This window comes from Miniopterus natalensis, chromosome 9, assembly GCF_054644295.1.
Source record: "Miniopterus natalensis isolate mMinNat1 chromosome 9, mMinNat1.hap1, whole genome shotgun sequence".
NCBI lineage: Eukaryota > Metazoa > Chordata > Mammalia > Chiroptera > Miniopteridae > Miniopterus > Miniopterus natalensis.
The window spans coordinates 17,334,048-17,354,894 of NC_142089.1; the positions used below are offsets into that span (position 1 = coordinate 17,334,048).

At 40.3% G+C, this 20,847-nt stretch overlaps 1 protein-coding gene across 1 annotated transcript; it reads right to left on the reverse strand.

Moving 5' to 3' along the window:
• Window positions 1-128: 128 nt before the first annotated feature.
• SNRNP40 (small nuclear ribonucleoprotein U5 subunit 40) lies at window positions 129-20,777 on the reverse strand. The gene is made up of 10 exons (XM_016217311.2): window positions 20,625-20,777; window positions 18,292-18,421; window positions 16,873-16,966; window positions 15,307-15,472; window positions 13,288-13,410; window positions 8,308-8,428; window positions 6,246-6,328; window positions 5,193-5,254; window positions 1,212-1,315; window positions 129-621 (listed from the first exon to the last, which is right to left on the reverse strand). Exons 1-10 carry the CDS (start codon window positions 20,766-20,768, stop codon window positions 572-574), a joined length of 1,077 nt encoding a protein of 358 aa, XP_016072797.1. The 5' UTR covers window positions 20,769-20,777; the 3' UTR covers window positions 129-571.
• Window positions 20,778-20,847: the final 70 nt, after the last annotated feature.

The window sequence follows — 20,847 nt, forward strand, 5'->3', positions numbered from 1 at the left end:
GAATACCCCAGTAAAGAGCTTCTTGGGAGTTTTAACTGGATTGTATCACCCGTCCATATCATGTCCTGCTCAGATTTATAGTGGTCAAGCATCAAAGAAAAGACAGCAATAAGCCCAATCTACATGGCTCTTGTAAAAAGGCATCTATTTGGCTTTTAATACAAAATGACTCAGAGAAACACAGAAAGAAAATATACAAGCTGGTTACTGAATTAAAAAAAATCCCCAACAAATTTCAGTCACATTCCGTCTTCAGTCTGGATGAGAAAACAGGAAGCTACAAACCAACCAATGTCTGTCCCTTAGAAGAAATATTAAAAAAACAAAAAGAAAGTAAAGAAGAAAAAAACCAAACAGTCCCTGAAATCTGGCAGGTGGTTTTTAGAGGCCTTCGTAAGCTTGCCTTAATCACTCATCCGGGTGAAATGAGACACACGTGGTTGCTGGACCAGGGGCACCTCCTCCTGATTTCTTGATCTTCATCTGAAAGGAAGATGCTGGCCTGGGCACCACTTGGTGCCACTCATGCAGTCTGAGGTCAAGCAGCCTTGGAGTCCTTCATTCCGTATCTTCACTGAATCTCCCCCATATACAGTCTCTTGTCACTGGATGCTGAGAGAACTGAGGTGAAAGAACATAGAATAACTGGAAATAATGAAGGCTCAAGGAGACTTGGTGTTCAAGAGCTCTTAGTTCAAGAGCCAATTTTGGTATAAAAGAACAACTGGATTTAGCTTAAATCCCCCTCCCCCTAAACACGATTCATAGGAAACTAGCTGGGCTTTTCAATCCACCTCCTCTCAAAACGACAAGGGTGGACTGTGCTACGGGAAATACATTACATTATCAGGCTCTAAATCCTGATGCCTCTTGTCAGTCAAACCCTAAGAAAAAGACCATCTCAGTCATTCTAGAAAAGAAAAATCAATGTCTGTGCTAGTCATTTTGTAAATGAGCTTGTATCTCCCTAAATCCAAGGCTTATTACTTAGTTTACAAAATGACTGGCTAGCCAATAAAATGTGAGTTGAGTTATAAAATGAAACACTGCTCTTACCCTCACCACTTAGAACATAGTGAGACTGTCGATACCCATAAAGAATGTTTGCATGAACATTCACAGAAAACAGACGCCCAACTCTGCCTCTGTATTCTCAGGGTCCTTTGGGACATTCCATAGTTACCCTTTCCCCATAGTCAGGAAAGACTTACTGATGGGCTCGTCAGGGTGGAAAGCTACTTCATTGATGGAGCCAGCATGGCCGGGTAGCTTATACAAAATCCGCCTGCTTGTGGTATCCCACACATACACAAACCTGCAAGGTATCATGAAGAACAAAGCTAAGGCCTTTCAGAGCTGAGGAAATGGGAGAAGCATGGCTTTTTAAGGAAAATGGAAGCAACAATTTATTTATTCGCCCCATATTTATTGAACTGTTTTCTGACTTTTAGAAACTAGAAATGCAGATTTTGAATAAGGCATAGATCTGCCCTTGAACAACTGAGTGGAGAAATCGGAATAGCAAAAAAATATATAAACATTACTTCTATTTTCAAACACAAGGTTATGAAATAGGAAAGAACATGGAAGAGAAAGACAGTTTTTCCTACCGACCACATACAGAAATCTTCTGCAAAAAGCACCCCATATAATTAGACTGTAGTTACCGTCATATGCATCCAGGAATATCTTTTTTTTTTTTTTTTTTTAAACCCATATCTTTATTGATTTCAGAGAGAGGAAAGGAGGGGGAGAGAAAGAGATGGAAACATCAATGATGAGAGAGTCACTGGATTGGCTGCTTAGCCTGCAACCCGGGCATGTGCCCTGATGAGGAATCGAACCCCGATCTCCTGGATCCTAGGTTGATGCTCAACGGCTGAGCCACGCCTGGCTGGGCGGGAATGCCTTAAAGGTAACTGAATTCATGGTAGATTGGGAGCCTAGGTTGAGAGGCACCTGAACTTTTAGTATAATATTCAAATCACAGAGCCAGAGAAGGAACAGGAAATCTGTGCTATATAAATATAACCCAAATATACACTTGACCCAAATCTTGCACTGAATTCATAAGCAGAAAGAATACTAGCATAGGAAAGGGCCCATAGAAATCAGCTAGTCTAACCTCATTTAACAGATAAGAAAATTATGGTACAGTGACTTTTCCAAGGTGACACAGTTCATCAGTGGCAGAACTGAAATTAGAACTCTTAATATATTCCAGTATTCTCCTTTCTCTTACCACCCTCAAACACCTCATTCCCCCAGCTCCCAATAAAGAAGTTCCTTTGACCCTCAACCCTGCTTGGGTCATTTGAAGCTGAAGGTAAAACAGAGATATTATCTTTATATGAACATGCAAAAATAACCTCTTGGTAAATTTAAAGGGTTTGTGGTTTTCAAACAGGTTATACAAATTTACACATTTGTTTTGTTCTGTCAACACCTAAAAGGGTACAACTCACAGTATTTGATTATAAAATGCCTAGTTCTGATGTGACAGTAAACACTTTTGGTCTAAAATGCAAATAAACAAGACCTTCATAATTATACTGTTTAGTTCTCAAGAGCTGGCTTCATAGGAACTAAATAAAAGTTCCAAGCAAGACGGAAGAGAAGCAGGAGCCCATCTGTCTACAGACTCCTTGCCTCTGATGCTCATGCTCTCCCTACTGTCTTTTTTCCTGCCATGTACAAATAACTGTCCCCATTAATCCAGCTAAGGATGACGTGGCATGGTGAAGAAGTGTATGAGCTCTGGAGTCAGAAAGACCTGGGTTTAAGTCTCGGTGCAGCTATTTAATAGCTAAGTAACTTTATACAATTATTTATTTTTCTCTGAGCGTCTCTTTCCTTAGGTGTAAGGATGGAGACAATATTGATCTCACAACTTGGTTGAGAGAAATAATAAGATAACACACACAATTAACGATAGCTATTGCTATGACAAATACATTAGTTATCAATGTATCAAAATACAGTCACATGAAATCAAGAGGTTAATTAAATCACTCATAGTAGAAAAACTGGCCTGTGTTCCCATGGTCTGTGCTGGGACTTTTGAAGGGTTTCGAGTCTGAACATGAGTAGGCAGATGGTTTGCAAGTATAGAGGGGAAATTTGCCAAACCCAGGACAAGTTGCAAAGCAGTTTTCTGAGAAGGAAGGTTACATTTCCCAGGTACACAAAGGCCAGCAGAACACCAGATCTCCAAAGGTTTACTTCAAGGCCTCACTCTCCATGGCTGCCAATTAGATGCTAAATTTAGAGGGGTTCCATGTCCTCTTGTTACTTTGGCATGGCAAGGCTGGGCAGGAACCAGGCTCTTTATGTAACAGAGCTGCTTGCTGACTTCAGGCTAATTGGTGAGGAGGCCTGTGAAATGTGGCCAACCCCCAGCAGGTAGACAAGCAGACTTTCCCCAAACCAGAGCCATGCTTCCAGGGAAAGAGGGAAGAGGGGACATTGAAAGTCAGGGCCAATGAATGTCAAAAACAAACTGCTCAGAAGAAAAGCTTAGGCAAATATCATTGAAAAGCTTAATTACAGCCTGGCCAGGCATGGCTCAGTGATTGGGCATCAACCTAAAATCCAGGAGATGGAGGTTTGATTCCCAGTCAGGGCACATGCCTGGGTTGTGGGCTCGATCCCCAGTTGGGGGCATGCAGGAGGCAGCCGATCAATGACGACTCTCATCATTGATGTTTCAACTTTCTCTCTCCCTTCCTCTCTCTGAAATTAATATAGATATATATATTTTTAAAAAGCTTAATGACATAGGAAAGATACAATCTCTCTGCTGAAAGTAATGTAAAAATACTTAGAATGCTTCTTACTCTGTCAGAATGCAAGACACCTTATGCTGTGGGCCTGCTTAAGATCTTTAGTAACCTGACAACTGAAAATCTCTTACATTCCCTCTTTAAGGCAGCTCTCTAAACCACCAGGACTCAAACCATCAATGTAGCACTGTTTCACCTGGACTCCTTTTCACTCCAGAAAATAGCTGAATACTTCTTCGTTTTCCCTGGCATTAAACTTGCCATAAAAAAAGAAGCAAACCTTCAAGTATGTTCACAAATATAAAGTTGTGGGATACACCAAAATGAGGTTTCTCTATGGCTGTGCTAGGGCCCCAAATAGGAGAAGATCCTGGAACATGTGGAAAGCCCAAGCTAGTCCAGGAAAGGCTTCATGTTTATAGGATGGTGCCTACTTTAGCAAGGGAGTAGGAAAATCTCTAAAGGGGGAGAAAGATGGCTCATTGATTGGGCATCGACCTAGGATCCAGAGTTTGTCCTCAGAGGGCGTCCTCACTCTTTACCATTCCACATCTGGGGCCCAACAGCCTGGGGACCTCTGACTATTCAACCTCTGACTCCCTCCCAAGTACAGGTCACCACATGCAGAGTAATACCTGACTGCCATCCTTGAGCTAGGAATTCGTTCATATAATATTCACTAAGTGCTTAGAATAGGTCAAACACTGCCCTCGGTTCAGAGGTGACTAAGACTCATTCTCTGACCTCTACGAGCAAATAATGTACTGAGGGTGTCCCACTTACTGTAAGGTATAATAAATGCTAATAGGGGTTAGGTGTACAAAGTGTGACAGCACAAAACAAAGGGAAATTAGTTATGCCTGCAAGGTAAGGGAGAACGAGGGTCGTGAAAAGTTTGTAGGCATAACAGAGAGAGGTGATTAACAGAGAGAGGTGATTGATTACTAGAGAGATATAGGAGTTTGAATAATAAAGAGGAGCTACGAGTGAGAAGCCTGGAGGCACAAGGGATGTAGAACAGGGAAGGTTCCGTGTGAGTGAAGTACTGTGGTGATGGTGGGTGAGGAAAGTACACAATAAGTATATAAATAAACTGAAGCACGGCAGAAGAATCTGATGAAAAAAACTGGAGTCAGATTACGAGTCTGAATTTTATTATGATGGCAAAGGGAATTCAACAGAATCAAAGAAATTGTTTACCCTCCAGGTCTAAAGTGTATCCAAAGAGGGTCGAAATGATGTGTTTGTCCGACATAAACTTTAAACCCTACATAGTGCACATGGCTTCATCTCTGAGTACAGCTGTACCCCTGTGTCTACTCTAGCTTGGTATCCACACTTAATGTATTAAACATGAAAAGGTACCAGCATAGCTCTGTCATTCTTTACCACATGCCCAGTAATCCTTACCTGTCGGCTGAGCCAGCTGCTATCTTGCTTCCATCAGGCGACCAAGAACATCTCAGAAGATTCTAAAATGATGAATAAGCAGGAATCCAATGAATCCAGTAATGTACCAAACCCCCCTTTATGACGGAGTCACTGAGAGACTTTAAATGTCTTAAGTAGAATTTTAATTATTTTCCCCAGAAAGGTGATCAGCAATTATTTTATATTCTGTGACCCAAGATGGCATGCTTTATAATTTCACACCATATAAAAACTGTAGAAAATGCTTAATTCCTAGTAAATTAGAGTGCACTGGGCAACAAAATTTTGTTCTACCTACAAATGGAGTCTCCCTTTGCTCCATTTACCTTGATCCTCATGAAAAGGTCTTTCATTTTATCTTGAAGGGAAAGGAAAAAAAGGAACCAAATCCAACAAAAAATAAGATTTGATTTATAAAGTGAAACAATCTCAATGGGATCTCAAAAGAAAACCATTAGTCTCTATTATCAAATTATCTTGGGGAAAAGCTGCTTTTAAGAGCTGACCTGGGATTTGAGAGTTTAGAAAAAAATTTCTGACTCTCAGAACTTGGGCCATGGTGCTTTCTGAGAGAGATGTATTCTTAGGGCTCTAACAGCTGATTGCTGGGAGGATGAGTGAGGTCGTCTGGGTCACAGCAATGGGAGCCTGGGTCCCATTTGGAACACTAACCTAAGAGGGTCAAAGTTACCAAGGAATTAAAAGGATAGGAGTGTCCTGTTGAAGTTGGAAGCCCTAAACTGAAGGGTGGCCCCATCACCACCTATCTATGTGATTGCCTTCTACCCTATCCTTCCTTCTATGTTTTATTTCTAGCAAGTACAGTTTTGATGGAGAAAAGTATTACTGGAATGCAGCCCCTTCTTAGTAGAGGTACTGATCTCTTTAAATTTAAAATGAAATAAAACTGACCTAACATTGTATTAGTTTTAGGTGTACAACATAATGATTTATGTAGATACTGCACCTTAGCACCATCTTAAATGCTTCTTTGAATCAAATGGACGAACTCCTTTGCTGTGCAGAACTCACCTTTTCAAAGTTGTGCACATTTCCTTGAAATATCTTTACACATCTCTCCTTGGGAGCAAATGGCCGGACATCCCAGACTCGCACTGCAAATTCAAATAAACCAAACAAAACAGTTGTCAGCAAGGGGGCCTCCTGAGAGCCCAGCTGAAATCAGGACCATGTCAAAGAGATGCTATTTCCTGGGGAGGAAGTCAGCACAGTGCACTGCTACCCAGTAGGGCTCTTTCCTTTTTCTAAGAGGAATAAAATGTGCTCAAGTCCCACTCACTGGGCCCACGAGCACAAAGGAAAGCTGAGCTGACAGGAGGGGAACGTCAAACACTGCCGGGGATCTGCAACGGAGAGTAGTTGGGGTAACACTAATTTCAACGACATGTTTTGCAAATGATTCCTCTGCCAACCCAAAGAGTTACATTTAGCAAAGCTTCGACATGACAATCTAACCATCATTGACTACTGTGACATTCAATCTATAAAAATCAAACTCAGGACTAGCCTTTTCTAATTTTGCTCAGAGGGGAACCTGGAAGGCTAAACTTGAACAAGGTCAAATATATACATCAAAAGAGTACTGTACAAAGTATCATAAAGTGAGCTTTGATTTTAATTTTAACTCTACTATATATATGATGGGTAATATCAGATAAGTAGTGAGATCTTTGTGTTTTGGCCTCCCTGTAAGAAGGTATTAGCACGGGTATTTTAAGGATCAAGTAAGATGATATATGTGAAAGAGATCTAAAAGATTGGCAGCAATAAACAAAAATAAAAAAATTTATAATTTTATTATACAGCCATAACAAGAAATTCTCTCTTTTTTAAACCCTCACCTGAGGATATTTTTTCCATTGCTTTTCAGGGAGTGGAAGGGGGAGGGAGAGAGAGAGAAACATCGACGTGAGAGAGACATCGATTAGTTGCCTTCTGCATGTGCCCCGACTGGGGCTGGGGATTGAGCCTGCAACTGAGGTACATGCCCTTGACCTGAATCAAACCTGAGACCCTTCAGTCTGCTCTAACCACTGAGCCAAACTGGCAGGAAATCCTTCTTCTTAATAACCCTTTAGGGAATCTCATTTTTCCTTACTGTGAACAATGCTAGAATCAGTCAGTGGTAAATCCACTAAAATCAGGATACATGTATAAATACCCAGAGTGAGTAGTAGCTATAGCTATCATTTTGAGTGTGGAAAAAAAGAACAATCCTTGAAGTCAGAGAGGCATAAAAAGGCAAAGCTATGCATAAAAGTTTGCTATAGAGCTGAAAATACAGTCAGAAGGTAAAGAATGTTCATTCATTCATACTGAGCACCCATTGAGTGCTAGGCACTGCTTTCATTACAAAATGTTGGTGAAAACACTTTAGCTCCCAATAAACCCATGAATTTGTGTACCAGAGGAGTATTTTCAAAAATATTAAGTCATCCTCCTTTTCTGCTACACCCATTCTCCAACCCAACAACTCAAAAACAAGCAAAGAAAAGAGTGTGTCTGTGTAAATTCAGAATGTTGGGATACTTTAATGAAGGCCTCTTGTCACACTAATGGTTTTGAGTGGGGAAGGAAGACAGAATGGCAGAAAGAGCACAACTGAGATTCAATAGGTCTACTGATTATCCAAGATGGTGTTTTCTGAAAATGCCTGAGAACTGCCTTGGATGGATCTCCAGTCTCTCATCTTTTTCAATAAAATTATCGAGTTTCTTGAATCATGCTTGAATCCATATAGCCTTGGATTCATAGCATACCAGAGCTAAAATGGGCCTTAGAAGTAAAGTCCACTCTTCTTTTTCATCAGTGTAGAAACTGATGTTGAGAAGTGTGATGTGCAAAGTTGCTCAGGGATTAGGTGGCAGATCTGGGACTAGAATCCTGGCTTCTTGACCATCTTTTCTAAAGCTTTTTCTATTACATGTTCTCCTAATTGCCCTGGTGAAAATCTGTGAGCCGTCCTGACTCTTTCCTTGGACCTTCATTTATCCCAGCACACATTTCTAGCACCCAATGCCCACTTTCCTTAGGGTCCACAGTGACTGGGCATTTGGAATACTTTCTAAAGTACCTGTATTGTCCATTGCATTGGACAAGAGATAAGAGCCTTCAGAACTTAAACTCAGGCCAGTCACTGAATCTGCATGGCCTCTCATGGTGTAGGTCAGCTTGTTTTGGCGCAGGTCCCAGACCTGCAAAACAAAAAGGTGCTCTCAGAAATCAAGTTGTGAACAGCAAAGAAACAGAATTATTGAAGAGTCAATTGCCTGGAGAAATTGGTATCCCTTCTTAATCTGACTCTGGACCAATAACTACTTTATCACAAAATATAGGCTTTCTATCAAAGAGGAAAAACTCTCCTCTTTCTAAAAAAGGAGTCAAGCCCAACTGACGTGGCTCAGTGGTTGAGCATCGACATATGATCCAGGAGATCGCGGTTCAATTCCCGGTCAGGGCACATGCCCAGGTTGCGGGCTCGATCGCCAGTAGGGGGTGTGCAGGAGGCAGCCAACCAATGACTCTCTCATTATTGATGTTTCTGTTTCTTTCTCTCCCTTCTTCTCTCTGAAGTCAATAGATAAATTATAAATAAATAAATAAATAAATAAATAATAAAAAAAGAGAGCCAAAGTTACTATATTTGACTAGACAGATACAAACAAATGAATGTCGAATATTAAGATAAACTTCAACAAAAAATACTGGAATTTATAGAAGCTATTTTCAAATCATAACAAAATACATTTAAAATGCTTCAACTATGATTCTTAGCAATTAAAAATAAACTATTATAACTACACAAAAACAAGTAAACATGTTATATAAAAAAGGCACGGTTGTATGTAAAATGTATATAACAAGATAATACGCAAAGACAGAGACTTAAATTTTTCATTTAATGTCATATGTATATACACACATACAAATTATGGAAAAGCATATTTATTAAAAGAAAAATAAAATGCATATTCACTGTTTCCTGGGTAGGAAAGGTAAGAGAAACATTTCAGCTGGAAAAAACCTAATGTCAAACAGAAAAAATATATGGTTTATTAAGTTACGGCTCATAAATACAATGCAACACTATGAATTCTCATACGAGAGGTAGGATAACAGAGTGGAAAGAGTAGAAATTTAGGATCAGACTGAACTAGTCTTCGCTCCTTAAGAGTTGTTATTGGAGCCCGGCTGGGCACGTCAACCTAGCATCCAGGTGATCGGGGTTCGATTCCTGGTCAGGGCACATGCCTGGGTTGCGTGCTCGATCCCTAGCAGGGGGTGTACAGGAGGCAGCTGATCAAGATCAATGACTCTCTCATCATTGATGTTTCTATCTCTCTCTCCCCCTCCTTTCCTGTCTCTGAAATCAATAAAGATAAAAAAAAAGAATAAGAGTTGTTATTGGTGACTAACCCTTTCTGAGCCTGTTTCTGGCCTGTAAAATGGGAATAACAACATTTACTTCTTGGTAAATGGTGTTATGAAGATGACAAATAGAATGCTTAGCATATATATACTTGGAAGACAGAAGGCCTTCAATAACTGGTAGCTATCATTAAGCAACTCCTAAAAATAACTCTGAAGACCAAATGTAAAAATGTGAACTATTAAGCAAATATAAAAAATACAAAACAGTATTTATATTTATATAGACTATAATAATGTGAAAAATATATTAAAGCCAAAAGAAAAGGTCTGGAATGTTATATAGAAAAAGAATAGCAATTTTGTTAAGGTCATTGGTATTATACAAAATTTCCCCCAAATCTGATTTAATACTGTCATATAATTTTTCTAAGTGAAAAAAAACTGCTGTCTCTTTAAGCAAGGAACTTTCCTCATCTAGAAATGAGTTCCATGTTGTATGTCAAAGCAGTACACAATGCAGACAACTCCACTTCTCCATCAATAGCTCATTCATGTGTGGAATCCAACACACTTTATATACAATCATTTTTTTGGTCAAGATGTGTGTTGGCTCAATAATCAGGAAAGCTTAAAATGGCTGACTTTTAAAATTCAAGCTATTGTTCCTTTTCTTCAGAGAAGGCACTGTTGAAATCTTTAGCTTTATAATAACTAAAAGAGAATGCAATTCACCATCCCTCACTGAACTTGGGTGCTATTTCCAGACTTTCCCCCTCAGGGCCCGCATCTGGGATATGCACGAGAAAGAGCGAGTCGGGCACTAATTTAAGCAAATTATTTTGCAAATGTCCTAATCGACTGTTCAGTGAATGTTTGGACATCTCATTAGTGGCAGGCCCTTGGACATTAAAAGGACATAATCCCTGCTCTCAAGGAACTTTCATCTTAGTAGGGAAAACAGACATATAAATAAGTGGTGAGAGGCCTGTACAAAGTGCAATAGCAAAGAGGGCAGAGGGATTAACTCTCTTGTGGCACAGGGATGGGAATGAGAAATGGAAGGTTTCACAGAGAATGAAGCACTTGGGCAGGGTATGAAAGAAGAAAGAGGTATTTTTCACTTAGACAAAGCAGAAGGGTATTCCCAGGCAAAAGTAATGTGTTTGAAAGCAGAGAAGCATGGAGAGATTTCTGGATTGTAGAGAACTTGGCAAAGAAAGGCAACAGACAATGCTTGAGAGGTAGGCAGGCAAAAGCCAGTTCATGAAAGGTTTTGAATGCCTGGCTCGGACTTGATCTTCCTCACTGGGCAGCCACAAAAAGGTTCAGAGTAGTGGAATGAGTTGGTCAGATGTGCATTCCAGAAAAATGCTTCTGGCCCAGATAACTGACGGATGAAAGCAAAGGCTAGGAAATTGATGAGGACCGGTTCTAACCCCTTACAACTACATTAAACGCAACAACACCAAAAAAGAAAACTATCCACTAAACTCCCATTCTAGAGTTCAGGATCACAAGAAATGCCAAAGAATTTACAGCTGGACCTTTAAGCCATCAAGCAGTGGCACACGTTCTTTTTTTACTCATTTTCCTGATTCTCCAATCTATACCCAGAAAGACAATCCCAAAAGGTTGGCAGGAACAGCATATTTGTTCACTAACACACACAGAAGTTGTTCCCCTCCGATTTTATTTTATTTATTTATTTTTAAAGATATCTTTATTGATTTCAGAGAGGAAGGGAGGGAAAGAGAGAGAGGTAGAAACATCGATGATGAGAAAGTCATTGATCGGCTGCAGCCCGCAACCTGGGCATGTGCCCTGACCAGGAATCGAACCCTGATCTCCTGGATCCTAGGTCGATGCTCAACCGCTGAGCCACGCCCGGCTGCAGTTCCCCTCCAATTTTAAAAGGGGCTCCTGTTCCCTATTTGTTCCCCTTTCTTAGAATAGGTGGCGCTAGCTAAAAGACTAAAGCAAACAAAAACTGGGCTCTTTGAGGATCACCTCCGAATCTAGTGAGGCAGTATAGTGATTTGTCAAACAAGTGCTCAAGGTACCAAAGGTTACATATGTAATGATTCCATTTACTGCATATGATATTCTAAAAAAGGAACTGTAGGACAAAGAACAGATCAATGGTTGGTAGCAGTTAGGGATGTGGAGACGATGTGACAGAGGAGAGCACTGTGAAATTTTGGGGAGTGATGGAAATTGTTCTATACCGTTTGTGGTAGTTGCACAAATCTATGCAAGCATTAAAATTCATAGAACTGTACACTAAAAGAATTTCACTGTATATAAATTTAAATACTAGTAGTAAGTTTAAAAGTATAAAAGTTACCATAACTTAATGACACTAACCTACTTTGTGTATAAGAGGTCCTCTAGTGATTCTAATGTGAGTTTCCAAACCTCACTCTGGGATGATCTAATTAAGTTCCCATGTTCTAATTCCACACTTTCCATATAGTTAATTATATGGTGGAAAAGGGATGGACAGTTGAATTTTTGAAATGGTGAATTTTGAAGTACTTATAAGACATCCAAGTGGGGGATACTGAGTATCTGGTTGTATACAGGGGTCTGAAGCTAAAGATCTGGTCTGGGAATATAAAGTCATCAGCACAGAGATGACAAAGTCATGGAAGTAGATGAGAATTTTCCACGGAAAAGGTATATAGTGAAAAGAGCACCTAGGAAATAACCGTGGAGAATAATGGAATTTATTTACCTATTTTTTTGGGGGGGTTAATCCATTGATTTCATATGGAGTGGGAGGGATAAAAGGGAGGGGAGGAGAGGGGGAGAGAGAGAGAGAGAAAGAGATAGACAGAAACATCGATTGGTTGCCTCCTGCAAGAGCCTGGATTAGGGTTGGAGATCGAACCTGCAACCCAGGTATGTGCCATTGACCAGGAATTGAACCTGTGACCCTGTGGTGCGCAGGCCGATGCTAACCACTGAGCAACACTGGTCAGGGTGAGAATAATGGTATTTAAAGAATGCATAGAGAGAAAAGCTCAAAGAGGTATTTGGGAAGCATATGCCAGAGTGATAGGAGAGTATGTGTCACAGCCAGTTTTTGAAGAAAAAAGAAAGAAAGGACTAAAAGGATTTACTGGATTTAGAGATCATAGAACAGTGTCAATGAAACAATGAAGGCTGAAGCCAACCTGCTGAGGAGTGGTCAGGAGACATAGAACTGAGGAATGAAAGGGAAAAAGGAATTAAAGAGAGTGAGTATAGGAAAATCTTCAGGGGATTTACCACAGATATTAAGAGCATGACTCTGGAAACAAACTCTCTGAGGTCCATCACTACTAGCTATATAACCTTGGATTAAGTTGCTGGATCTCTCTTGGCTCAGTTGTTCATTTATAAAATGGCATTAACATAGTTATTTCATAGGGTTGTTGTGAATTACTAAGTGAATTAATAACATAAAGCTCTAAGTACAATGCCTGACACAAAGTAAGCACTATGTGTTAGATGCATTTATATGGGAAACCCTTGACTTAGGAAATCAATGAGAATAGGTCAGAAAGACAACAAGATCTAAATTACTATTTTCCTTTTCATTGGTATAAGTACAAGCTACCACAATCTCAGGAGCTTGAAAAGATTCACCTGTGTGAGTAAACGTAGTGAAAGGGAAATGTAACATAAACACCAAACATACCTTGATATCATTGTCTATTCCACCAGAAATAATCTGGTCACTTGTATCATTGAAGGTTACAGCTAACACCTGGTAGGTATTCTGAAATGTCTGGATGGCTGCTTTCTTCCGGATGTCCCAAAGCTGAAGCAGAAGAACAGGAGAGTCTATAGCAACAGCACTCCAAGAAGTAATTGCATAGTACACCCCTTAGCCCAAGGACTTTGTGGGGGTGAACCCATCTCTAATAGAGGCCTGTTCAGAAAGTTTTCTGGGTATCCTAGTAACATGGTGGGAAGTGACCATAATTTTGCCAGCATATCTGAAGATTGATGAAATCATCTGAAGATGATTAAAATCACTTTGGTTATATTTTCAGAGTCCTTTGTTAAAATTTAAATAAACATAGTTAATCAACATGCCCTTAGGGTGGAAATCCTCTACCTGTTCAGTTCTATGTCCTTAGCACAGCAAGGATATTAGACCAGTGTGTACAAACAGTAGATCCTACCTTATTAGTAGGCTGCAACTCACAATGTGTGTGTGTGGAAACACACACACAGAGGAAGTTACATCAGCAAAAACGGCAGAGTGGGGAATGTTAAAAGACTCTCTCTCTACAAAAGCAGAGAATTACCTAGCAAAAAAACACTAGCAGAATCAACTTTATCAGAACCCTAGAAACTAATCAAAAGTTTATAGCAATCAGGAAACACTTAATGAGGAAAAAACCCACTTGAGTCTTAGGAAGAGTTTTGTAGTGTTTTATCTTACCCTGCCTCCATCCCCTAACTCAGTAATACCTTTAAAGACAGCAGTCTATATTCCCAGTAGAGGTTCCTAGTGTAGAAGGGAACAGAATGGACCTTAATCCTTATTTTTAAAGATCTGTGGTTGTTTTTACCTGTCTGGTGGCTCCCTGAAGGATGAGCTCAAAGGGGTTTCCTTCATTTTTCCTAACTTGGAACTCTCCCACCAGGGCAGAGGTAGTTGTCCAAACCATTTACAGGCAAATACATTATTAGCCTCTGCTGGCTGAAGCAAGGGGTAACGGTTGGAGCAAACAAAAGACAACCAAATAGCTAGCTGGGGAGGAAAGTGGGGAAAAGAGGCAATTTGGAAAACAAGGCAAACTTTGAAAAGCTCTGACATGTTCCTGGGACTCTAAAAGGTCATTTGCATGCCCATGGCTGGGCACATGCTCAGAGAAGACCTGAGAAGGCCCTATACTCTCATCTTCAGGCTCTATACAAGTAGGAAGTGAAGGCTAATGGACAGTTGTAAACTGCCTGGCTGAGATTAAAAAAAAAAGGGTCTCACTTCAGACTTACTGAACCAGAATCTGGGTATTTTTTTAATCCTCACCCGAGGATATTTTTTCCATTGCTTTTTTGTAGAGTGGAAGGGAGAGAGAGAGAGAAACATCAATGTGAGAGAGACACACTGATTGGTTACCTCCTGCATGCACCCAAAACCGGGGCGAGCCTGCAACCGAGGTACGTTCCCTTGGCTAGAATCAAACCTGGACCCTTCAGTCCGAGGGCTGACGCTTTAACCACTAAGCAACCCGGTTAGGGCTGGGTATTTTTTTTTAAAGAGGTTCTTTGAGTGATTCTGATATGCACACAGGTTGGAAATCACTGGACTAAATGACCTTTAAGATCCCATTATGTGTTACTAAACCATATACTAATATTTTTATATGCTAATTTCACAACAGCCATGTAAGACATGTATACTACTATCACCATTCTAAAGATTGAGAAACTGAGGATAAGAAAAGCAAACTGCATAAGATCACACAATTAAATCAACAGCTGAGCCAAGAATCCAATTCAGGTGGTTCATCTTATTCCAAGTCACAATGGTTTGATTTGGTTCTAATATTATTCTGTAAGAGACTTAAAGTGTCTGTTTTGAGAAATGACTGCTACTAAAACAAATCTGTGGAGAGGAGGGTATAGCAGAGAGGCTAAGGCAAGATAAGGTTCACATTGTGTCACCTCAGAAATTGCAACACTCAGAGAGATCAACACTCACCTTAACTGTACCATCATCACTGCCCGTGCAGACAAGCTGGGGCCCCCTCCTGGCTGGATAACAGGAATTCACAAAGGAAGTATGTCCTTTCAGCCTTTTAACCCTCTCGCCTGTTTCACTATCCCACACTGCCACAGTTTTATCTGTGGATGCTGAGAAGAGCATACTAGAAGGTAAGAGGAAGAGAAAAGGAGTGAATATAAACACCAGCAATTTATCCTTCCCTCTTACCAAAATGTATCGAACTCTTTAAGGTGACTGACATGTTGTCCTCTGACAGTCTGGTATGTGATGATGAAATTCCTGCCTCTCCCTACCTACCAAATCCTACTAGTGCTTTAGACCCCAATTACAAGGTCTACACTAGTAAAAAAAAAAAAAAAATTCCTTCTATCAGTCCTCATAATATATTACACATTTAATACAGCAGTTTTCTCAATCTTTTCCTCCTCTGCGATAGACAACACTTTATACATAAGACATCCTCCCACTTGGAAATGTTTAATCACTCCTTGCTGAAGTAAGAGGCTAGCAATTCGTAACCCAATGGCTCAGCAACTCCGACCCTTTCCCTAAAAATCAGTTTTTATTTTGTCTCTAAGGATAATTCTTTTTTTCTTTTTAAAAAAATATATCTTTATTGATTTCAGAGAGAGGAAAGGAGAGGGGGGAGACAGACAGAAACATCAATGATGAGAGAGTCATTGATCGAGCCCGCAACCCGGGCATGTGCCCTGACTGGGAATCGAACCCCAATCGCCTGGATCCCAGGTCAATGCTCAACCGCTGAGCCCACGCACGGCCGGGCTCTGAGAATAATTCTTAAGTTATAGTTATTTTATAAGGCTTTCTTTACTCAAATATTAATAGGAAAATGTATACAAGGCTATGTACCAGTTGATTCAAGGAACCCTAATGTTTTAGAGGTCGGGGGTGTAAAACAATGAGTATTTACTGAAATACCTAATGGAATTAATTACCTTCTAGAAACATATTTATATATTATCTATAGTTATCCTAAAGTTATGCAATCATTAAAATGTTTATAATAAATAGTATGACAAACAGATATGTTAGGTGAATAATGTTAAGGAAAAAAACAGCAGACAATATCGTAAACATAGTTCTAATATATAAGTAAAAACCAGTTTTGAGTAAGAAAAAGGCTTGAGAAAAATATTAACAGTGATTGTCGCTGGAGGGTAGGAATAGGGGCTATTTTTTCATGGTTCTGTTTTTTGGGTTTTTCAAAATAATATTTTATTACTTTTATAATAAAAATAGCTAATTTCTACATATAAAAATTATTGTTTTATGCCTTAAGAAAACAAATTTGTCTGAGATGCTGATATGTTAGAGGATAGAGATGATGTATTTATAAATGCCTACATGGAACAATAAACACCTTACTCGGAGTGACAGTGACAGAATAAAGCAATTGCCCAAATGCAGCGGTTTTTGATAGCATGGTCTCATGAAGGAGAAAACTCAAGGACAAAACGCAAAAGGATGCCAAGGAGAATTAGTGTAAGCAGCAGCTGTCATTCCACTATGCAGAATACTCACCTGCCATCTGTGTTATAATGCAGCTCCATCACTGCTCCACTGTGTCCCTTCAATGTTGCATAGTTATCACAGTCGCCATAGACATTCCACAACACTGTTAGGGAGACAGGGGTTCTGTGAGCATTGCCAGGCAAAAGGAAATTTATTACTGGCCACGGAAAGGGTACTTATGAATTTACCGGAACAACAGTTCTGAAATAATACTCCCTTGGAACACTATTGGTTCTACCAGTTGGACCAATTTTCCTGACACTAACAAAAATAATGCAATACTTTTGTATTTTATAATGTAAAAAAGTTAGTTAATACAATTTTTTAAATCTTAAATTTTTCCCCTATAATATTTAAAAAGCTGACACTCACTATTGCTTGTCTCCTATGAATATAAGTAGATTGCAAAATGGCAGCACTTTTGGAAAATCTAGGAATCCACAAATGACTTCAAGGTGACATGGCAATGACTTTATATTACACTTACTCAATCCACATGTAGTAAGCACCTATAACATGCCAGGTGCTAGAATAAAACGAGGTAAATGAATAGACACAGTTGCTATCCTTAGTAAGCTTGCTCTAGCAAGGAGTAAACTTTAATGAGAATTATTAAGGAGCAACTCTGTACCTAAGGTACATATATACAGCAGTTATGGATGTTCTGCAAAGATGCCTAAGCCTTCCAGATGCATGGCCACCAGAACATTTAAGGATCATAGAGCTAGAACATCTAAATCAAAACAGACAGTTCTCATCCACTCTGAGGTACAGAGTTATAAGCAAAGAGGCAAAGGGCTCATTTCATCTCACAATGCAGTAAATGATGCCAGAAGAAATAAAGTCAGAGGCTTCTATTACCTTCTTTTTTGCTTTTTCTCATGATCTCCCAAAGTGATTTTTTCTACTTATTTCTCAAAAATGGTGTTCCTGACTAGGAGCTGAGAATCTGGTAGCAGATCCTAATGATGTACAGGTAGGTAGATTATCCAAGTGAGTTGCCACTTTAAGATACACCCCCCCCCCCTTCCTTCCCATATGCTAAGATTCTGAGAGTGAACAAAGAGGAGGGCCTTTCACCTTTGGGGAAAAGAAAAGTTACCTCTCTCCTTATTGCTCCCATTAACCAGTTAAGCCTAGAATTCTTATCTTGCTAAATCAGCTCAAGATTCACTTCCATGAGGAAGATATTCTCAAACTAGAGGAACTCACTTTTCAAATACATAATTGCTTCTGTATTTACCACACGGACCCCAAGTTCTACAACCAAGGTCACTCAGCATTTTCACGACCCTATTTTAGCACATTAGCCATGTAGTTTGTTATGTGACCAAATCAGAATGATACCTTCCGTGGCACCAAAAGTTTTAAGATATAATCACTATTTGGCAGAGAGCGATTATTCCAGATTCAAAAAGTATGCCTTACATATAAGTCGGTCAAATCCTGCGGATGCTAAGGTGGATCCATTGGGGTGAAACTTGCAGCAGTACACTTCCCCTTCATGTCCTGAGAGAAGCATAATTGGGGCTTGAAGGGAGGAACACCTTGGAGGCCCCTAAACAAAAAAGAGACAATCATCAAATACTGGCAAAGGAAGCTGAAAAATAGGGGAGTGGGTGTAAGGAAAAGACAAGGAAAGCCATAAATGAGTGGATTTCTCCTGATCTAGAGAATTGCAACTCTTCTCACACAACTTATGTCTCCAATTTGATACTCTCCTGCTGAAGTTTCCAGTGTCTCCCTGCTTTAGCAACTTTCCTGTCACTCTGCTCCTGCCCCATAGCCAACTTTTAATTGCTCAAACATGTTAAACTCATTTCTGCCTCAGGATCTTTATATTTGTTGCCCCCGACAGAAATCCCCTTCCATTAGATTTTCCTGTTTGGCTCTTTTCAATTGTTTCCTGTTTATCAAGTCTTTCCTTGACCACTCAAACTCAAGCAGCACCCAACCTTCCCTCTTTATTCCATGAACTCTACTATATCCCCTCACAGCACTTACCATTACTGAAATTACTCTCCTTATGTATTTGTTTACACATTTTATCTTTTTCCCCACTAGAAAAGCTCTGTAAATGCAGGGATCCTGCCGGTGTCATTCAACGCTATTTTCCCAATCTCCAGCTCATTTAATGAATGAATGATTGAACTGAGCTTCCCAACAACCCTGCAGGGTACAGATTATTGGGGAAAGTCCTTTTGATTATGGTCTTGACATTAAGTCTAGGCTGGGGCAATATGCTGGAACTTGGGCTGATATTCATACTTGTCAGATAGATGAACAAGTACATTATCAATAATCCCCAAATCTCTTCAGTAGTTTCTAGCTTATTCATTATGTAAAAAATACTATGTGCCAGGCACTGTTGTAGGCACTGGCAAAATAAATGGAGTTTGCATTCTAGTGGGAACCAGGGATAGAAAGAGGAAGAGAGAGAAAACAAGTAAAACATACAGATGGTGGTATGTGCTATGAAGAAAAACAAAGCAATGTGGGTTAATGAATACAGGGTATTGCAATTTAAAGCAGATCAGAAAACCCTCACTAAAAAAGTGATATTTGCGCAAAGATTTGGAGGAGCTGAGTGTGTAAACCATACGAACATTTGGAAGAGTATTCTAGTAGAGGAGCAGCAAATGCAAAGTACTCTATCTAGTAGAGGAGCATGGAAACCAGTGGGACTGGAGCAAGTGTGAGCAATGGAAAATTGGTAGATCAGAGAGGCAAAGGCAAACAGGGCAAAAGATTGTAAGGATTTTGGTTTTACAGTGAGTGAAGTGGAAAGTCTCCAAAAGTTTTCGGCAGAGGGTAACATAACTGGATGTTTAGAATTCCTCTGGCTGCTGGACTGAGAATAGGCTGACCATACAAGAGTAGAAATAGGAATGTCAGTTAGGACCCTACTGCCATAATGCCTGGAGAGATAATAATAGCTATCAGGAGCTAGTGATGGGGGTGGTAAAAATGGCAGCAATTGCGGATATACATTATGAACACAGTGCCAGCCAGATTTGCTGACCTGCTCCTTGAGGAGTTGAGAGGACACGTATTTCTTTATCTGAGCCTAACAGAAGGAGAGGTGTGATCACTACCTCTATCTTACAAAAAATGTTAAAAACCCTAGGTTCTGGGTTTAAGATCTGTTTCTACCACTACTAGATAAGAGTTTTTTTTCCCATCCACAAAATGGAATAACAGTTCCTAGCTCTTAGGCTGTTACCAAGATTAATGGAGTTTTCATTTAAAATAAAACCACTCAATGAATGTTAACTATTCTTCAGTTGTTGTTAATAGTGCAGAGAAGTAAAGGGGAAAGGAACTTGCCCAAAGTCCCAAAGCGATCCAGTGCCATTAATGTCCTTCCTTTCCTCATTCATTCATTCATTCATTCATTCAATTACTCATCACCCTCCCATCCATTCTTCACACTTTTCTGAATGTTTATCCTATGCCGAATCCCTGAAGATTTAGGATGCGAAAACCTCGCTCTTGATTTTGAGCTCAAGGTCCTTAACTTTAATTCTACCACAACTTCACAGGGAGATCAAGACGCTGAAAACGGGCGTCACACAGGGAAACGGGTGGAATATCCGTAGGATGTCGGCCGCTTTCAGTGTTTTTCTGCCTTAACTCTAGGTAGCGATTCCCGTTCCGCCCCGCAGTGCGCTGAAAGGGCCGGTGCGGGATCACCGGGTGCAGGGCTCACTGGAGACAGGAAGATGAGCTGAGGGCCGAAGGCCGCCTGCTCCTTCACTCACCGCTTGCAGCAAAGCTCCCGGCGCCGCCTGCTGCTGTCCCGCTCCGGAGCCCGACCCCGCCGCTCCCAACAGCAACTCATGGCGCTGCCTCTTGACTGGAACCAGCGGCAACTCTGGACCCTTACGCTTCTGTTGTTCTATCATGGCGGTAGCCGCTCTCCTCAGCGCCGCCACGGACCGCGCCGATACCCCCACGCACCGCACGATTGGTTCCGACTTAGCC

Coding starts and splice junctions, on each gene's coding strand:
- SNRNP40 (XM_016217311.2), bottom strand. CDS start 20,768: ATGATAGAACAACAGAAGCGTAAGGGTCCAGAGTTGCCGCTGGTTCCA. Junction 15,473..16,872: donor CATTATAACACAGATGGCAG/GTGAGTATTCTG, acceptor CTTACCTTCTAG/TATGCTCTTCTCAGCATCCA. Junction 6,329..8,307: donor CAATGCAATGGACAATACAG/GTACTTTAGAAA, acceptor TTGAATTTGCAG/TGCGAGTCTGGGATGTCCGG.